The 14600-nt window shown below is 33.2% G+C and overlaps 1 protein-coding gene across 1 annotated transcript; it reads left to right on the forward strand.

Annotated features, from left to right (window-relative positions):
• Positions 1 to 12950: 12950 nt before the first annotated feature.
• Positions 12951 to 13630, forward strand: LOC110620889. The gene has a single exon (XM_021764838.2). It carries the CDS (start codon positions 13144 to 13146, stop codon positions 13405 to 13407), a length of 264 nt encoding a protein of 87 aa, XP_021620530.1. The 5' UTR covers positions 12951 to 13143; the 3' UTR covers positions 13408 to 13630.
• The last annotated feature ends 970 nt before the right edge of the window (positions 13631 to 14600 follow it).

Below are 14600 nucleotides of genomic sequence, written 5' to 3' on the forward strand. Positions count from 1 at the left end.
TCCTTCAACAAAGGAATTAGGAAGCATATAGTTCTAAACACATCGTATGTGTTCAAGTTTAAAAAACACTTTTTAAACTTTTAGCCAATTTAGAAATTAATGTCTAGTGAGCATATATGGCTTTTAGTTTATCAATATGAATAATAGTTAATGGTGATTTTATGTCTCTTATCAGAATTAATGAAGAAAGCAAGTTTTGTTAGTGTAATATTGATTTATAATCTTATTTATAAAAGAAAATATTATGGTCTTTTAATCATATATGTCTCCCACTAATTTCTCTTTGGGTTCTATACTTCCATGATAGGAAACAGAAATCCTAGTTAGATGGTTTTCTAGTGGGTGATTGAATTCGCATAAACTACCATGAACCCTCAGGTACATCCGATATTGGACCCATGATATTTATAAGTGAGCAACACCTTATTCATTGCATCTTATGCGAGTCTCAATCAATAAATTTAGCTCTCAATCCCAATACCTCAGGTACATCCATTATTGACCTATCTTGCATCTGTTAAATTAAGCCCACTAAGCCAACGAATGTGTCAAGTTACTTAATGAACTCAGATACATCCAATATTGCCCATTAAGCCCCTTATACATCCACAACATTATGTGCTTAACAATTGTCCCAAGAGGACACTAAGTCAATTATGTCACCCTTATTTACCATAGCCGATAACATAAATAACTAAGACTTTTAGTCAATTGTCCTAGTAGAGCACCATAGGTTCAATCATTTAGTTAGAAGATTTTCTTGGTCGGCTTAATTACATTAAGGTCTCACTTGCACATTAGTTAGTTTAAACTATGCATATCAACCATATACATTTATTCATGCATATGAACGTACATATCACATATATAAACATTCATAAATTCGGCTAATAAAAATAAATGGTGTGATCATAGACTATGTTAAGGGACATCCAATTCAAGCCACAAGGATTAGTGTCAAAAGGCTATTCCTAGGTTTACATCCATCTAGCACGACATTTATAATCTAAACTATTTATAAATTACAAATCTTGAGTTTTTTTATTGTGCTCCCACTAATCTTTATCAATAGATTGAGCCTCTCACTTTTCGTCTTTTAATTTCCATCAATATTTTATATTGATATTCTTGATATATCAAAATGAGAAAAATGAAGAAAATGAGTTTGTAAGCTCTTAAAAATACAAAGTATCAAAAGAATAAATTACATATCTTTTAAATTAAATAATAAATAATTTACTAAATAACATTCATATATAAATTAGAAATCCAATCACATTATTTTTTAAAGTCTATGATCATCCATCATGCAATTAAAATAAAATTTAACAATTTAATCAATTAAAATAAAATTTAACAATTTAATTTAAAAATATGATGTATAAAATTAATAATATATTTATAAGTATCAAATATTTATCTATAAAAACTATTTACTTTAAAATCATATTTTAATTTGAATAATATTTAAAAAAATTAAATACTTTAATTATGAAATTTGAATAATTTTGGAGTCAATATGCAACTTTGGCACATTAAATACAGTCAATACCACGAGTCAGGCCTGTATTTCGGCCCAAAATACAGATCCAACCTTTGTCCTGGGGTTGACTGCGCTGTCAATGCATTTTTCACGGTATGATGGCGCACTATGCGCTGTCCACGTCAGGCCATGCTGCCTGACGACGCGGACCTTCCGCGTCAGGCCAAAGCATGGTCTGACGTGGTCCTTCCGCGCACGACAACCCCAAATACAATTTGGCCCGCCCTTCTTTTTTTCTTCTTGCACATTTCAAAAATTTGCAACTCAGTCCAAATTTCATTCCCAAAATACATTAAGCATATTTTTTACACATATGGCTAGTGAGTACCTCTAATATTAATTAAAAATTTCTTATAATCTTACCAATAGTCATAGTGAAAGTAAAAAATAGATTTAAGTAAAATTGTGAAATTTTAAAATTTTTCTTAATTATTATAATTTTATACTAAATACTTTAACTTTTATTTAATTAATTCAAGTATCATAAAAATTACCACACAACTAACCCATTAGCCAATATAAAAAAAATATAAAGATTAACTATCTGACAGTAAATTTAGAATTTTACTTTTTGTAATTCAGATTTAACCTTTATTTTATGGAATTTAAACCTCCAAATATCGACTCTTTAATTCGCCCACACGATTCAATCATTTCATGACCACACGATCCGATCATTCCATTATGAAATGAGTTGTAGAGTTAATAACTAACTCACAATAATAGTGATAAAATTAATTTTTTCCCAACAAAGAATAAGAAATATGGAAGATGAAGAAGATAAGAGGAGGGAGCTCTCAATTTTAGTGGAAGATAAAAATGAAGAAGTCTTCGCTGTCTTCCTCACCTCTCTCCCTTTATATAGAGATGGGTATTTGTAGGTGGTTAGGGATTCTAAACTCTCCCCAAATAATTTTTAAATAATGTGTAATATTATTTTAGGTTAGAATGAATTTTTCATATATGTGATATATATATTAATTCTTTAATTTAATTAATTAAATTAATTTCTATTAAGTTAATTAATCAATTAATCACTTAATAGTAATTAATTAAATTAATCTTTATTAATTTAATTAATCAATTTCATAATTGTAATTAATTAAATTAATTTATATTAATTTAATTAATCATATTTATTAATCACTGTTAATGAATTCTTGGCCTTAGATCAATATTTGGTCTTGGGTCTAATATGAAATTTACATAAGTTAAGTCCATACGCAATTAGAGTTTGACCCATATATTAATTCTACGGTTAAAAAAATAATTTTTACATATGTCATACACATATTTATAATTAAATCTAATTAATTAAATTAATCATATTAATTTAATTACTCATTCTCTTATCAATTAATCATATTAATTGAATATGAGCTAGAGTAAGATTTGGTTTTAGACCCATTAAGATAATATGATATAAATTTCTTAGTTCCATCAATTTATATTTGAGACCTATATTATATTAAATCAAGCTCATATCAAATGTATTTCAATAAAATATTTTTATTTTCTTCCAAGTCCATGTCCTACATGGTTTTAATTCATTATATGAATTATTTTCTTTAAGATCTATGTCGTACATGGATAAAATTTATCATATAAATTCATTTTTCTTGTTTAAAATCAATTTTAACTCATCAAAGTTGAATTTAGACGACATGGATTTGTCATATAAATTTATTTTTCTTGTTTAAAATCAATTTTAACTCATCAAAGTTGAATTTAGTTCAAATCATGCGAGAGATTTGCAACTTACGTTGCCAACTAAATTTATTAATTAATATAATTAATCAAACACATTTAATTAATTAATTAATCTTGCTAAGATTAGTTCTTATGTGTGTAACTGATAGCAGTTGTCGAAACCGTAAAAAATAAACCTATTAGTAATCAACAATTAAAAACTGCAGATAGTGACAATAGGGTCGAATCCATAGGAATTTGATATTGAGGATTTTCGTAACAATGACTTGGACAAATCAACAATAAAAGTAAAATAAAAGGAAGATTATTTTTTGATGATGATGAACTTAAGATTAAAACTAAAGTAGTAAAAGAAAGCAATGATTAAAAGATGAGTAAATCAATAATAAAAAGACTCTAGTTAAAGTATAGGATCCATTTCAGTTTGGAATTGATTATTGATACTTTGATTCTTCTATTTATTTCAATAAATTAATTTAGGTCGTGGAAGACGCTCCACACAACCAAATTTCTCTTTAAGTTTAGTTTGAGTAGGAAATGTTTGCTAATAAAAAACTAGTTAACAAATTGCCAAGGAACGTCTTTGGAGTTCTTCACTTTTCAACTGTTAACTGCTTTAAGAAATAAAGAAACTTAATTCTAACTTTGTGAACCGCGTGGTTTAGTTAGATCATGCAACTAATTGTCACTTGTGTTTAAACAATCTAAGGAATTACGGACCTAAATCATTCAAACTAACAATATATTACTTTGTAATTAAAAGCAATGGGCCCTTATTGATTCTAATAGCAAGACAATAATAACATGAAGAACAAGTTGCATAAATACTGAAAAATAGAAGTTTGACAGGAGTTTCAGATCTCCCAATTCATAATAAAATTGAAATTTCTCCAACTCCAACTAAAGAAAAAGGTTTTTAGCCACTCATGGTGGGCAAAGAATACATAAAAAGGAAAAAAAGAAGAAAAGGAGAAGATGCGGTGCTGCTGATGCTCTCTGCCGAAAATTGGATGATTTGATGCTGCTGCTTGCTGCCCTTTTTTTAGGTGAGAAACCCTAGGTTAGTCTTTTATGAATTGAAATTCTAATTTGACTTGGTCTTTGATTCCTTCTTCACTTGTATTTCATCATAAATAGACCTCCTTAATTCAAGGACCTCTTTTTACGCGGTTTTAGAGGTGTCTTGGATGAGTCTTGGCGTATTTGAGATAGGATGGAACTCTTAAACTCTTAAAAATTTGAATTTCTATAATTCCCACGCTTCTGCACTTTCCTACTGGAGACAGTCGATTTGGGCAGTGATTTGAGCAAATCACTTTGCCTAAATCGTTTCTGCAAGTTACTTCCGGGTTTCAGTTGTTGCTGGCTTCTAGCGATTTGGCTAGTGATCCAGGCAAATTGGCTTGGGCATATTAGGGCTTGAGTTTTTGGCTTCTTCTTCCTTACACTTGTGCAGTTTCATTGGTCATTCTTTATGGTTGATTTGGCCAAATCACTTTGGCCAAATCAATTTTTCAGCATTTTAAGCCATTTTTCTCCAAATTTCCATTTCTAATCTTTTCTACAGAAAATATCATAAAAACACAAATTAAGTTAGGAAAATGCATAATTCAGCAATAATAATAATAGTAAAAATGTGGCTAAATTATGTTTGATCAGTGACTTTCCAGGTATATAGTCAATTGGTAATAAAATGGAAATAACCTTTACATATACTTTGAATGACATTCCATGTATTCTCGATTCCCATTGATATTACATAACAACCACCCAATATAAACCGTGAGCTATTACTACGAGATAAGGCTATGTGGTAAGGACCAGACACGTAGGAAAGACGATCCATCCTGAGGAAGGAAGTGCATCATCAAGACTCGCCCTTCCCTCGAACGGGCGAGTCTCGACATGAAATTACCGTTAACAGACATAACCTCACGTATCTCCATTACAGTTATAACTTATTAGCTAGCGACATCCCTTATCAAGCCACCGGTCCTATCATCGTCGAATAATCGAAAAATGTTATATTTATCTCCACCTTATTACAATATAAAAGGAGAAGAATTGCGGAGGCAAAGGTACGTTGTTTTTAGACACTAAAGCTCTAAGCAGTTTTTTGCATTCTCTATTTTTCGATACTGATTTGAGAGTTAGAGTGGTTGTCGTGGGCATCCACCACTACCACATGTTTTCTTCCTTGCATGTTCTAGCCAATCACAGCGTAGCTCCACTTCGGCCATGTCATCAATCTAATCTCTATAATATCATTTGATTCCGTTGTTGGGAATCCATCGAACTCTATCTGTTTATTTGGATTAAAACCGGTATCTTGTTCTTTTTTCTTCTAAAAAAGGGATCTTTCCTCTTCAATCTCCCAAAATGGCCGGAATTGTACACATCATTATGGGAGGCTTGATAAGGGTAAAGGGAAAAAAAGTGCGTGACAGAGGACGTCTTGTCTATCCATCAGGAACCACGTACCAAGTAAGAGGTAAGGTTCGATCCTATCGACAAGGCGGTCGGATTCTTTTAGAACGATCCGCTAGTCGTTAAGATCCTCCTGAACCAGTACGAGGTAAGGTGGGTACTTGTAGATAAAGGTAGCTCTATTAAATCTCCTCATCTTAAATATTTTTAATAAGTTGGGCTTAGATAAAAACAACCTTATCAGAGTTTTCTATCCTTTAATGGGATTAGGAGATAAGACCGTAGCAGTACTGGGTAACATCAACCTTCCCCTGATATTGGGTGATGAGAAATATAGGTGAGAGTTGTATGCAGAGTTTGCAGTGGTAGATATCACATTTGTGTACAATGTGATACTCAGTCGTCCAGTCCTAAACTGCCATGGTATCATTATTAATATGGGTACTATATGTCTTAAGCTTCCAGCTCCAAGGAGAATAGCAGTGGTTCGAGGCAATCCGAGATTAGCTAGAGAAGGTTATGAACACCCATAAAAAAGCCTAAAAAAAGTGACTATGCCCATCGACTTACTGAAAAATTAAAATGTCACGTAAAATTAGAACCAGCAGACCTGGTAGAAGAGATCTAGATAAGGAAGGAGCAAAAGGTACAGTTCAGCACTGCGCTAACAGTGAAATAAGGGCTTGTCTGGTAGAGTTGCTAAAGAGTCGAGTGTCAACTTTCGCTTAGCCCCCAAAGGACGTAACGGGTGTAGACCCGGCTCTTATCACCCATAAGCTATCTGTTGACAAGAGTGTCAAACTAGTCCAACAAAAAAAAAGAAAGTTTGCACCAAAAAGGTAGCAAGTGATCAAAGAGGAGGTTGGTAAGCTTTTGAGCAGAGGATTGATAAAGGAAGTACAATATCCCACATGGCTGACTAATGCGGTCTTGGTGAAGAAGGCTAACAAAAAGTGGAGAATGTGCATGGACTTCACTTACCTAAATAAAGTATGTCCAAAAGATCATTACCCATTACCATCCATCGACAGGTTAGTGTACTCGACCTCAGGTCATGTAGTGGTCTCTTTCCTTGATGCTATCTCAAGATACCATCAAATCATCATGGATATCGAGGATGCAGAGAAAATCACATTCATAACAATCGAAGGAGTTTACTGCTACAAGGTGATGCCTTTTGGTTTAAAAAATGTAGGAGCCACGTACCAAAGGTTAGTGTCAGAAATCTTTAAGGATATAGTGGGATCAATCATCGAGGTATACGTAGATGATATGGTGGTAAAAAGCCGATCATTAAAAGAATACCCGAAGGATATCCAGAGGGCCTTTGATGTCTTGGACAAGGCAAGCATGAAGCTAAACCCAAAAAAGTGCACCTTTGGAGTAAAGGCGGGGAATTTTCTAGGATATATCATCTCAAAAAGGGGCATAGAGGCAAATCCTGAGAAGATCAGTGCTATCCAAAACATGGAAGCACCAAAAACTATCAACCAAATACAAAGGTTAAATGGGCGAGTTATTGTCCTGGGCCGATCCATATCATGCTTAGCTAGAAGGTGTCTCCCGTTCTTCAAAGCCTTAAAAGGAAAAGTAACTTTGAGTGAGGGGAAGAGTGTGTAGAGGCATTTGAAAGTCTAAAAATCTTTTTATCATCTCCTCCGTTGCTTAGCCCGCCTGTCGAAGTTGAAGTCTTATTTCTATATTTATTTGTGAGGCAGGAAATAATTTCCTCGGTACTCGTTCGCAAAAACAATGAGAACAAAGCCCAGAATATTACGCCAGCCAAGTTTTGAAAGAGGCAGAGTTGAATTACCCTCCTCTTGAAAAATTGGTATTTGCAATACTCATGTCAGCAATAAAGTTACGATTATACTTCGAGTCACACACCATAGAAGTCAGAACCGATTACCCTCTGCGAAAGGTTTTGCATAGGCTGGAGCTATCAGGACGGTTGTCTGCCTGGGCGATAATTTTATCAGTCTACAATATCAGATATGTTCTAAGGAAGACCATGAAAGCCCAGGTATTTTCTAAGGAAGACCATGAAAGCCCAGGTATTAGCCGACTTTGTCGCAGAATTGACTCTATTATTAGAACCTGTAGAATCTTCTGAAGCGACCATAAAAGAATGGAAGATTCGAGAAGATGGAGCTTGCAAGGTTGGGGGATCAGGAATCAGAATCCTTTTGCAGTCTCAAACTGGTATAAAGCTTCAATATGCGGCAAATCTTGCCTTCAAAGCCATCAACAACATAGCCAAGTACGAGACAGTAATAATGGCCCTAAGAATCATCAAGGAGCTAGGTATATAAAAATCTATTATTTTTCGTGACTCACAATTGGTTGTCAATCAGTGCCAAGGATAATTCAAAGTCTGAAAATCGAACCTCATCAAATATAAGGAAAAGGTTCGGTCCTTAATAGAGAAAGTCAAAGGCGGGCAAGGCATCTGCGAACTTCGCTAGGTAGCCAGAGGCAACAATGAAGAGGCGGATCTTCTAACTCAAATAGTAGCGGCAGGTGAACAACACTCGACTCAATCTTTCCAATTCAAGGAGGTACACACTCTAGCAATGGAGATGGAAGAGTCTTTCCTCATAGAAGAGGGGGAATCATGGATGACGCCTGCATACAAATTCTTGATACAAGACAATCTTCCAGCTGATAAGTTATCAGCTAAACAGATAATAAAAAAGTCTTCTAAATATGCACTGATTGATGGTTGGTTGTACGGGAGGTCCTCTACACAGCTATGGCTGCAATGTGTTACAGAGGAAGAAGGCCAGGAAATCCTAAAAGATATTCATGAAGGTGATTGCGGGAGCCATATAAAAGCATGGACAATCACTCGGAAAGCACTCAGACAAAGGTACTACTGGCCAATGATAATGCAGGATGCGAAGCAACTTGTCCAGAAGTGTCAAAGATGCCAAGTACATGCAAACATCCCAAGCACTCCGGAAGAAATGCAAGTGGCCATTAGAAGTCCTTGATCTTTCTTTAAGTTGGGGATAGACATCCTTGGCCCATTCCCCAAGACATTCGGGTTAAGGAAGTTTGTTATTGTGGCAGGAAATCACTTCAGTAAATGAGCGGAAGCTGAGGCAGTACAGTCCATGACTACCCAACAAGCAATCTCATTTGTCAGCAAGAATATATTCACCTGATTCGAAATACCCAAAATAATGATCACTGATAATGGAACTCAGTTTACAAGCACTAGGTTTAGAGAGTTTTACAAGAAATGAGAAATTGATTTGAGGTTCAGCTCAGCCTATCACCCCCAATCCAATGGTATGACAGAGGTCACAAATAGGACCATACTACAAGGGCTATAGAAAAGACTCGACCAAGCCAAAGGCAATTGGCTTGAGGAGTTACCTACATACTATGGGCATACAGGACTACTCCCTTGTATACAGGGTCGAAGCAGTCGTCCCGCAGAAATACTAGTGAGTAGCTCCAGTATACAACACCCTAAAATCATAGGACATCCCAAAAAGATGCAATTCAATATGAACCAGGCCAAATTCTTAAAAGAAAAGGCCACAATCAGATGAGAGTTTATAGGAACAAAATATCCAGAATATTTATCAGTAAGGTCAGGCCGCGAGCCTTCAATGTGAGAGACTTAGTCCTCAAAAGAACAGATATAAAGGGAGGCAACGCCAGGCTCGTAAGCTGGGCAAGAACTGGAAAGGGTCGTTTAGGGTCTTAGAATTTATTTGTCTAAGGTCCTATAAGCTAGCCAAACTAAATGGTCAAGTTATTCTCCACACGTGGAATATTTATAATTTGAGAAAATTTTATCAATAATGAGTTAACGAGGTTATTTTTATGTTGTATACTTCAGTGAAAAAGAACGATAGACTAAAGAGACAAGAACAGGCCACAAGGCAGTTTTTGCCAGGCCAAATCACAAGGCGGTTCCTTCTAGACCATTCGGACATTGGTCCCATAAAATAAGACTACGAGGCAGTTTTTGCCAGGCCATGTTACAAGGCGGTTCCTGCCAGACCATTCAGGTGTTGGTCCCACTAAATAAGGCCATAGAGCAATTTTCACCAGATCAGGTCACAAGGCGGTTCCTACCAGACCATTCGGACATTGGTCCCACTAAATAAGGACACAAGGCAGTCTTCACCAGGCTAGGTCTTAAGGCGGTTCTTGCCAGATGATTCGAGCATTGGTTTTACTAAACAAGGCCACAAGGCAGCTTTCACCAAGCCAAGTCACAAGGCGGTTCCCACCAGATCATTTGGGCATTGGTCCCACTAAACAAGGCCACAAGGCAGTTTTCGCTAGGCGGTTCAAACAGAAAAAATCGATCGAACCGAATTAATTTTAAAATTCGGTTCGATTTTTTATTCAATTCGGTTCGGTTTTTAATTTTAAAAATTTCGGCTATTTTGGTTCGGTTCGGTTCGATTTTGATTAGAAAAAATCAAAAAAACCGAATCGAACCGATTAGTGATAATAATATGTTATTTTCAATAATATAGAGAAATTAAATTATATTAAGATTAAAATATTTTAATTGAATTTTAAAATATTAAAAATAAAGTGTAAAAAATAAAAAATTTATTAAAAATCAAAATCGATCAAACCGAACCGAATCGAACCGAATCGAACCGGTTCGGTTCGATTCACTTTATGACCAAAATCAATTCGGTTCGATTTTTATAAATACTAAAATTTTGGTTTTCGATTTATTTAGTTCGATTTGGTTTTGAACCGAACCGACCGAATGCTCACCTCTACTATAAACCATTATTAGTGTTTATATCAAACTCAAACCACCTGCACATGAGACAAGTGTAATATCAAGTCTAAGGATTATATGCATTATTATGATCTAGATAAATAAACATTGACAATAGTAAACCCTATGTGTTATTCATTTAATGCCACTAGTGTAGTCCACTCATCACGATGAGTACTCACATGTCTACCTAAATATCATATGTCCTGTAGCATGAGATTCATCACTTTATTATCTTCAATATCACTATATTGATTAGTAGAGACAGATAGAGGTGACAATATACTCTAGATAAATAGTTTTCAATGAGTTATCCTATGACTGTGAATATTTTATAATATTTTATATAAGTACGTTTCGTCATTGAGAATGAAATTACTATCAAAATTTAATGAGCAATAAATTATATTTAATTATTTAAATAATTTTTAATTAATTAAATTATTTATTATTTATACCTTGAGAGATAAGATTATATCAAATCAATATTATAGTGTATGACTTTAGAGTAAATATTTCTCTCATAAACATCAAAGAATGTGGGAATTTTGACTTGAATAAAGATAAGTCTGTGGAAAGGGTGTTACTGGATCGATCTTCTTACCTTCAATCAGTAACTTTCAGGCCATGTCTAAGCATGCGTTGGTTGATCATGGTTTGCTAAAAGAGGCTTCTAGAGATGTGTTATAGTTGTTTTAAGGACGCTACCTCTGCTTTTTGATCGTTGAGTTCTCCTTAAACTCTTCGAATACTCTGCTTTGGTTGGGCGATGATTTCAGTGATGTTAAGAGTTTCTTTCAACAGCACATGTTTTTGACCTTCGATATCTCCCGATATTATTTTGTCCAACTATAAAATCCCTTCAACAGTCCAACGCTATTAATCAATCATTCAGGAATAATAATTAAAATATTATATTTTCTCTGTTGTGTAAAAATAATATTATAATTAATATAATTAATAATAACAAATTTTATTTTTTTTTAATCAACCCTGCAAATATTACTAAATTGAAAATTAATAACAATAATATTAACATATTATTAAAGAGATTTTTTTTTTTTACAATTGATATTAAGTTAACTTAAAGAAAAAGTCTATAATTTAAGACAATAAAAAAGAAAAATAACTCTATTTAATAAATAAAATAAATTATTATTAAATCTCTTAATTGATCAAAATTAATTATTTTGGTCTTTATTTTATTAAAACTCAATTGAAGACTTTGTATTTGGTAAAATATTATTTAATATTTTATCAAAAAAATTAATTTATTAAAATTTATATTATTTAATTTTTACAACTTTTTTAAAAGTAAATTTCTGATTGTATTAATAAAATTTTATTAAATAAAGAGTGATATCATCCCAAACAAATAAACGATTATACCTAATAAATTCTCTAGTCAAAATATAAGTAGTTAGTAGCATTACGACGAATTCATCTAACAAAAAATATAAGTAGTTAGTAGCATTACGACGAATCCATCTAACAAAAATATCAGTTCTAGAGTCTAACAAAGATTTATAATCATTTAAAAATCAAACCACTGTATAAGATAATTTGACAAAAATGTTCCTGAAGTCTCTGTCTAGACCTCTGCATAAGATAATTTGGCGCTCCTTCATTTTTCTCATCTCTCGAGCATAAATCGTTAAAGGTTTCCGGCGACATAGAATATTTTTCATATCATACTCTTTATAGTGGCCAACAAAATCCCCGACCAATTTAGCCCATGTCACGTTATAATAACGAGAAAGGAGGTCTTTGTTTAGAATTCAAAAATCAGAATGAGTTAGAGGGATATGGAGATGATTTTCATTATCTTATATCTACTTCCAAACAAGCAGGAATCGATTATATAACCAAAAGCTTCATTCTCTATATTTTCAAAACAAACATTATTAAAAAACCAAAACAGATATCTTTTTGCCTCTAATTTCATAATAGATACTCCTTTAAAAGATGTCATAAATCTAGCAAAGAGGTCTATATATTCTAAAAATTAATTGAATTGTATATGAGAAATATTTTCACTATACAGAAATTATAAGTGACGATTGAAATATCTCTAGAGCTCTTAATATGGATAACATCTTTTTCTCTTTCATTAATAGTTAATTGACGCAGATCGTCATGTATGAGAAAAGGAAAAAAAGAAGTTAAATTTAAAGGGATGAAAAGGCGAGAGCATGAGTCTCAAAGGGATCACATAGGAAAACTTTTAATTTTTACAACTTAATTATATATGTATATTTAATTCTCATAATTTAACTATTTATATATTATTTATAGTATCAAAATTAAGATAAATAGTCTAATTTTTTTAATATTTAACGGAGTCTTTTTTATTAGAAAGAATGTCTTTTTTTTTTCTGAAGCTAAGAGTATAATTTATTTAAAACGTTAATTTCACAAGATTAAAAATATTTTAATTTAAAAAATACATTCTAAATTATTAATTTTTGCAACCTATCCCCATAATTGAAGTATCCGTGATAACAGCAGAGATGAGCCAGGACCATGAAGACATTAACCACCCCCAATCAACCAAAACACATTTCTTTCTGTTGACTGTAGATGTGGGATCCCTATCTCCATCTCCTCATGTTTCGTAGACTTAGGGTTTAATCTTTTTTTCCCAAATTCCCTTCTCAATTGCCTCTGCTTATTCAATTTTTGAAATTATCAGATTGTAACAATGGAAAACAACAACGACGCCAGCAGCGACACGAACACCACCCCTAACGCCATCGTATCCATGGAGAACCTCAACCAGGTAGCCAATTGGTTTGGCGCCACCGTGATCTCCGCCTTCTTCTCATCGCTCGAGCGTTTTTCTTGCGTTAACGTCGCTACCAACGACCCCGATGACGATGATAATGAAGATGAGGTCAATGTTCGTCCTCTTTCTATCTCCACCGACCACCACCAAAGCGACGATGTCGCCAACCTCCCGGTTTGATTTTTCAATAAAGAAATTCTTATGGGTATTTGTGTACCGCTTTTCCGCTTATCCCTCTCTCAAACCAAACCCCCCCCCCCCCACCACAAAAAAAAAAAAATCCCTTGCGTCGTCTGTTTGTGAGTTTTCAGGGTTTTATAAATATAAATTGTTACATTTCTCTTGTGAAAGTTGAATTTGTTTCTGTTATTTGAGGGCTTAATGCTCAATTGAGCTTTTTGTACATTGATGCTTTTCTTTTTCTTTCTTTTTTTTTATAATATATTAACGTGCCTGTTCTAGAGGAGTTAAAGGTTTGACAATTTGAGGTTTTCATTTGCAAATTATAGTTCAGTTGTCTTTTTTGCCTCTTTTTACATGATGGTCAAGTTTCTCAAGGAGCTTGTTACTAGCTGTGTTTAAATGCAAAACTATAAGGAAAATAGATGGGATTTCATTTGAATTGCGGAATAATTTGATACCAGTATCTATTTTAATCTGATAATGATTGAAATGACAGGGCGCAAAAACCTTCTGTTATCAGTCAGGGGAATTATAACAATATCAAAGTACAAAGATTTATATGAGCAGTTGTGTGCTTGAGTGCCTGTATGTTTGGTTTTATGGATTTATGGAAGTAGTAGATGTTGGGCAGTTGAATATATTATTATTATTTGATTGATTATAGATGCTAGAAATCATGAAACAAATGTCTCAGCTAGAGTGTGGTGTGGGATGATGCAAAGGGTATGGAGTTTCTTCTTTTAAACCAAGCATAGGTTCAGAATGTAAAATGACGGTCAAAAAGATTTTGTTAGGTGCTTTGAAAATTTTAAGGAAGTTTCTTTTAATAAGCAATTCATAACTTGTGATGACTTAAAACTGCTATTTCTGATTACTTCCCTCTAGAGAGTTTTCCCTTTTAATCCTTAATATTAACTAAGGAAATTAATCCCTATATTATAAGATAACTCACTAATTATTCACTTAAGTTTAAAAAATAAATTAAAATATTTTTAAAATTTTAAAAAATTTATTAGTTAGTCCTTTTAATTTTATTTGTTAAATGTTTTACTATTTAATCCCTATAGTTTAAAAAAACTTATTAGTTGGTCCCTCAATTTTGTAAAAAAGTCTACTAATTAGTTTTTTAGATTTTTTTGCAATAATTAATAGCTAAAATTAACGGAGGGACTAACTATTAGACTTTTATA

Source organism: Manihot esculenta, chromosome 1 (assembly GCF_001659605.2).
Source record: "Manihot esculenta cultivar AM560-2 chromosome 1, M.esculenta_v8, whole genome shotgun sequence".
Taxonomy (NCBI): domain Eukaryota; kingdom Viridiplantae; phylum Streptophyta; class Magnoliopsida; order Malpighiales; family Euphorbiaceae; genus Manihot; species Manihot esculenta.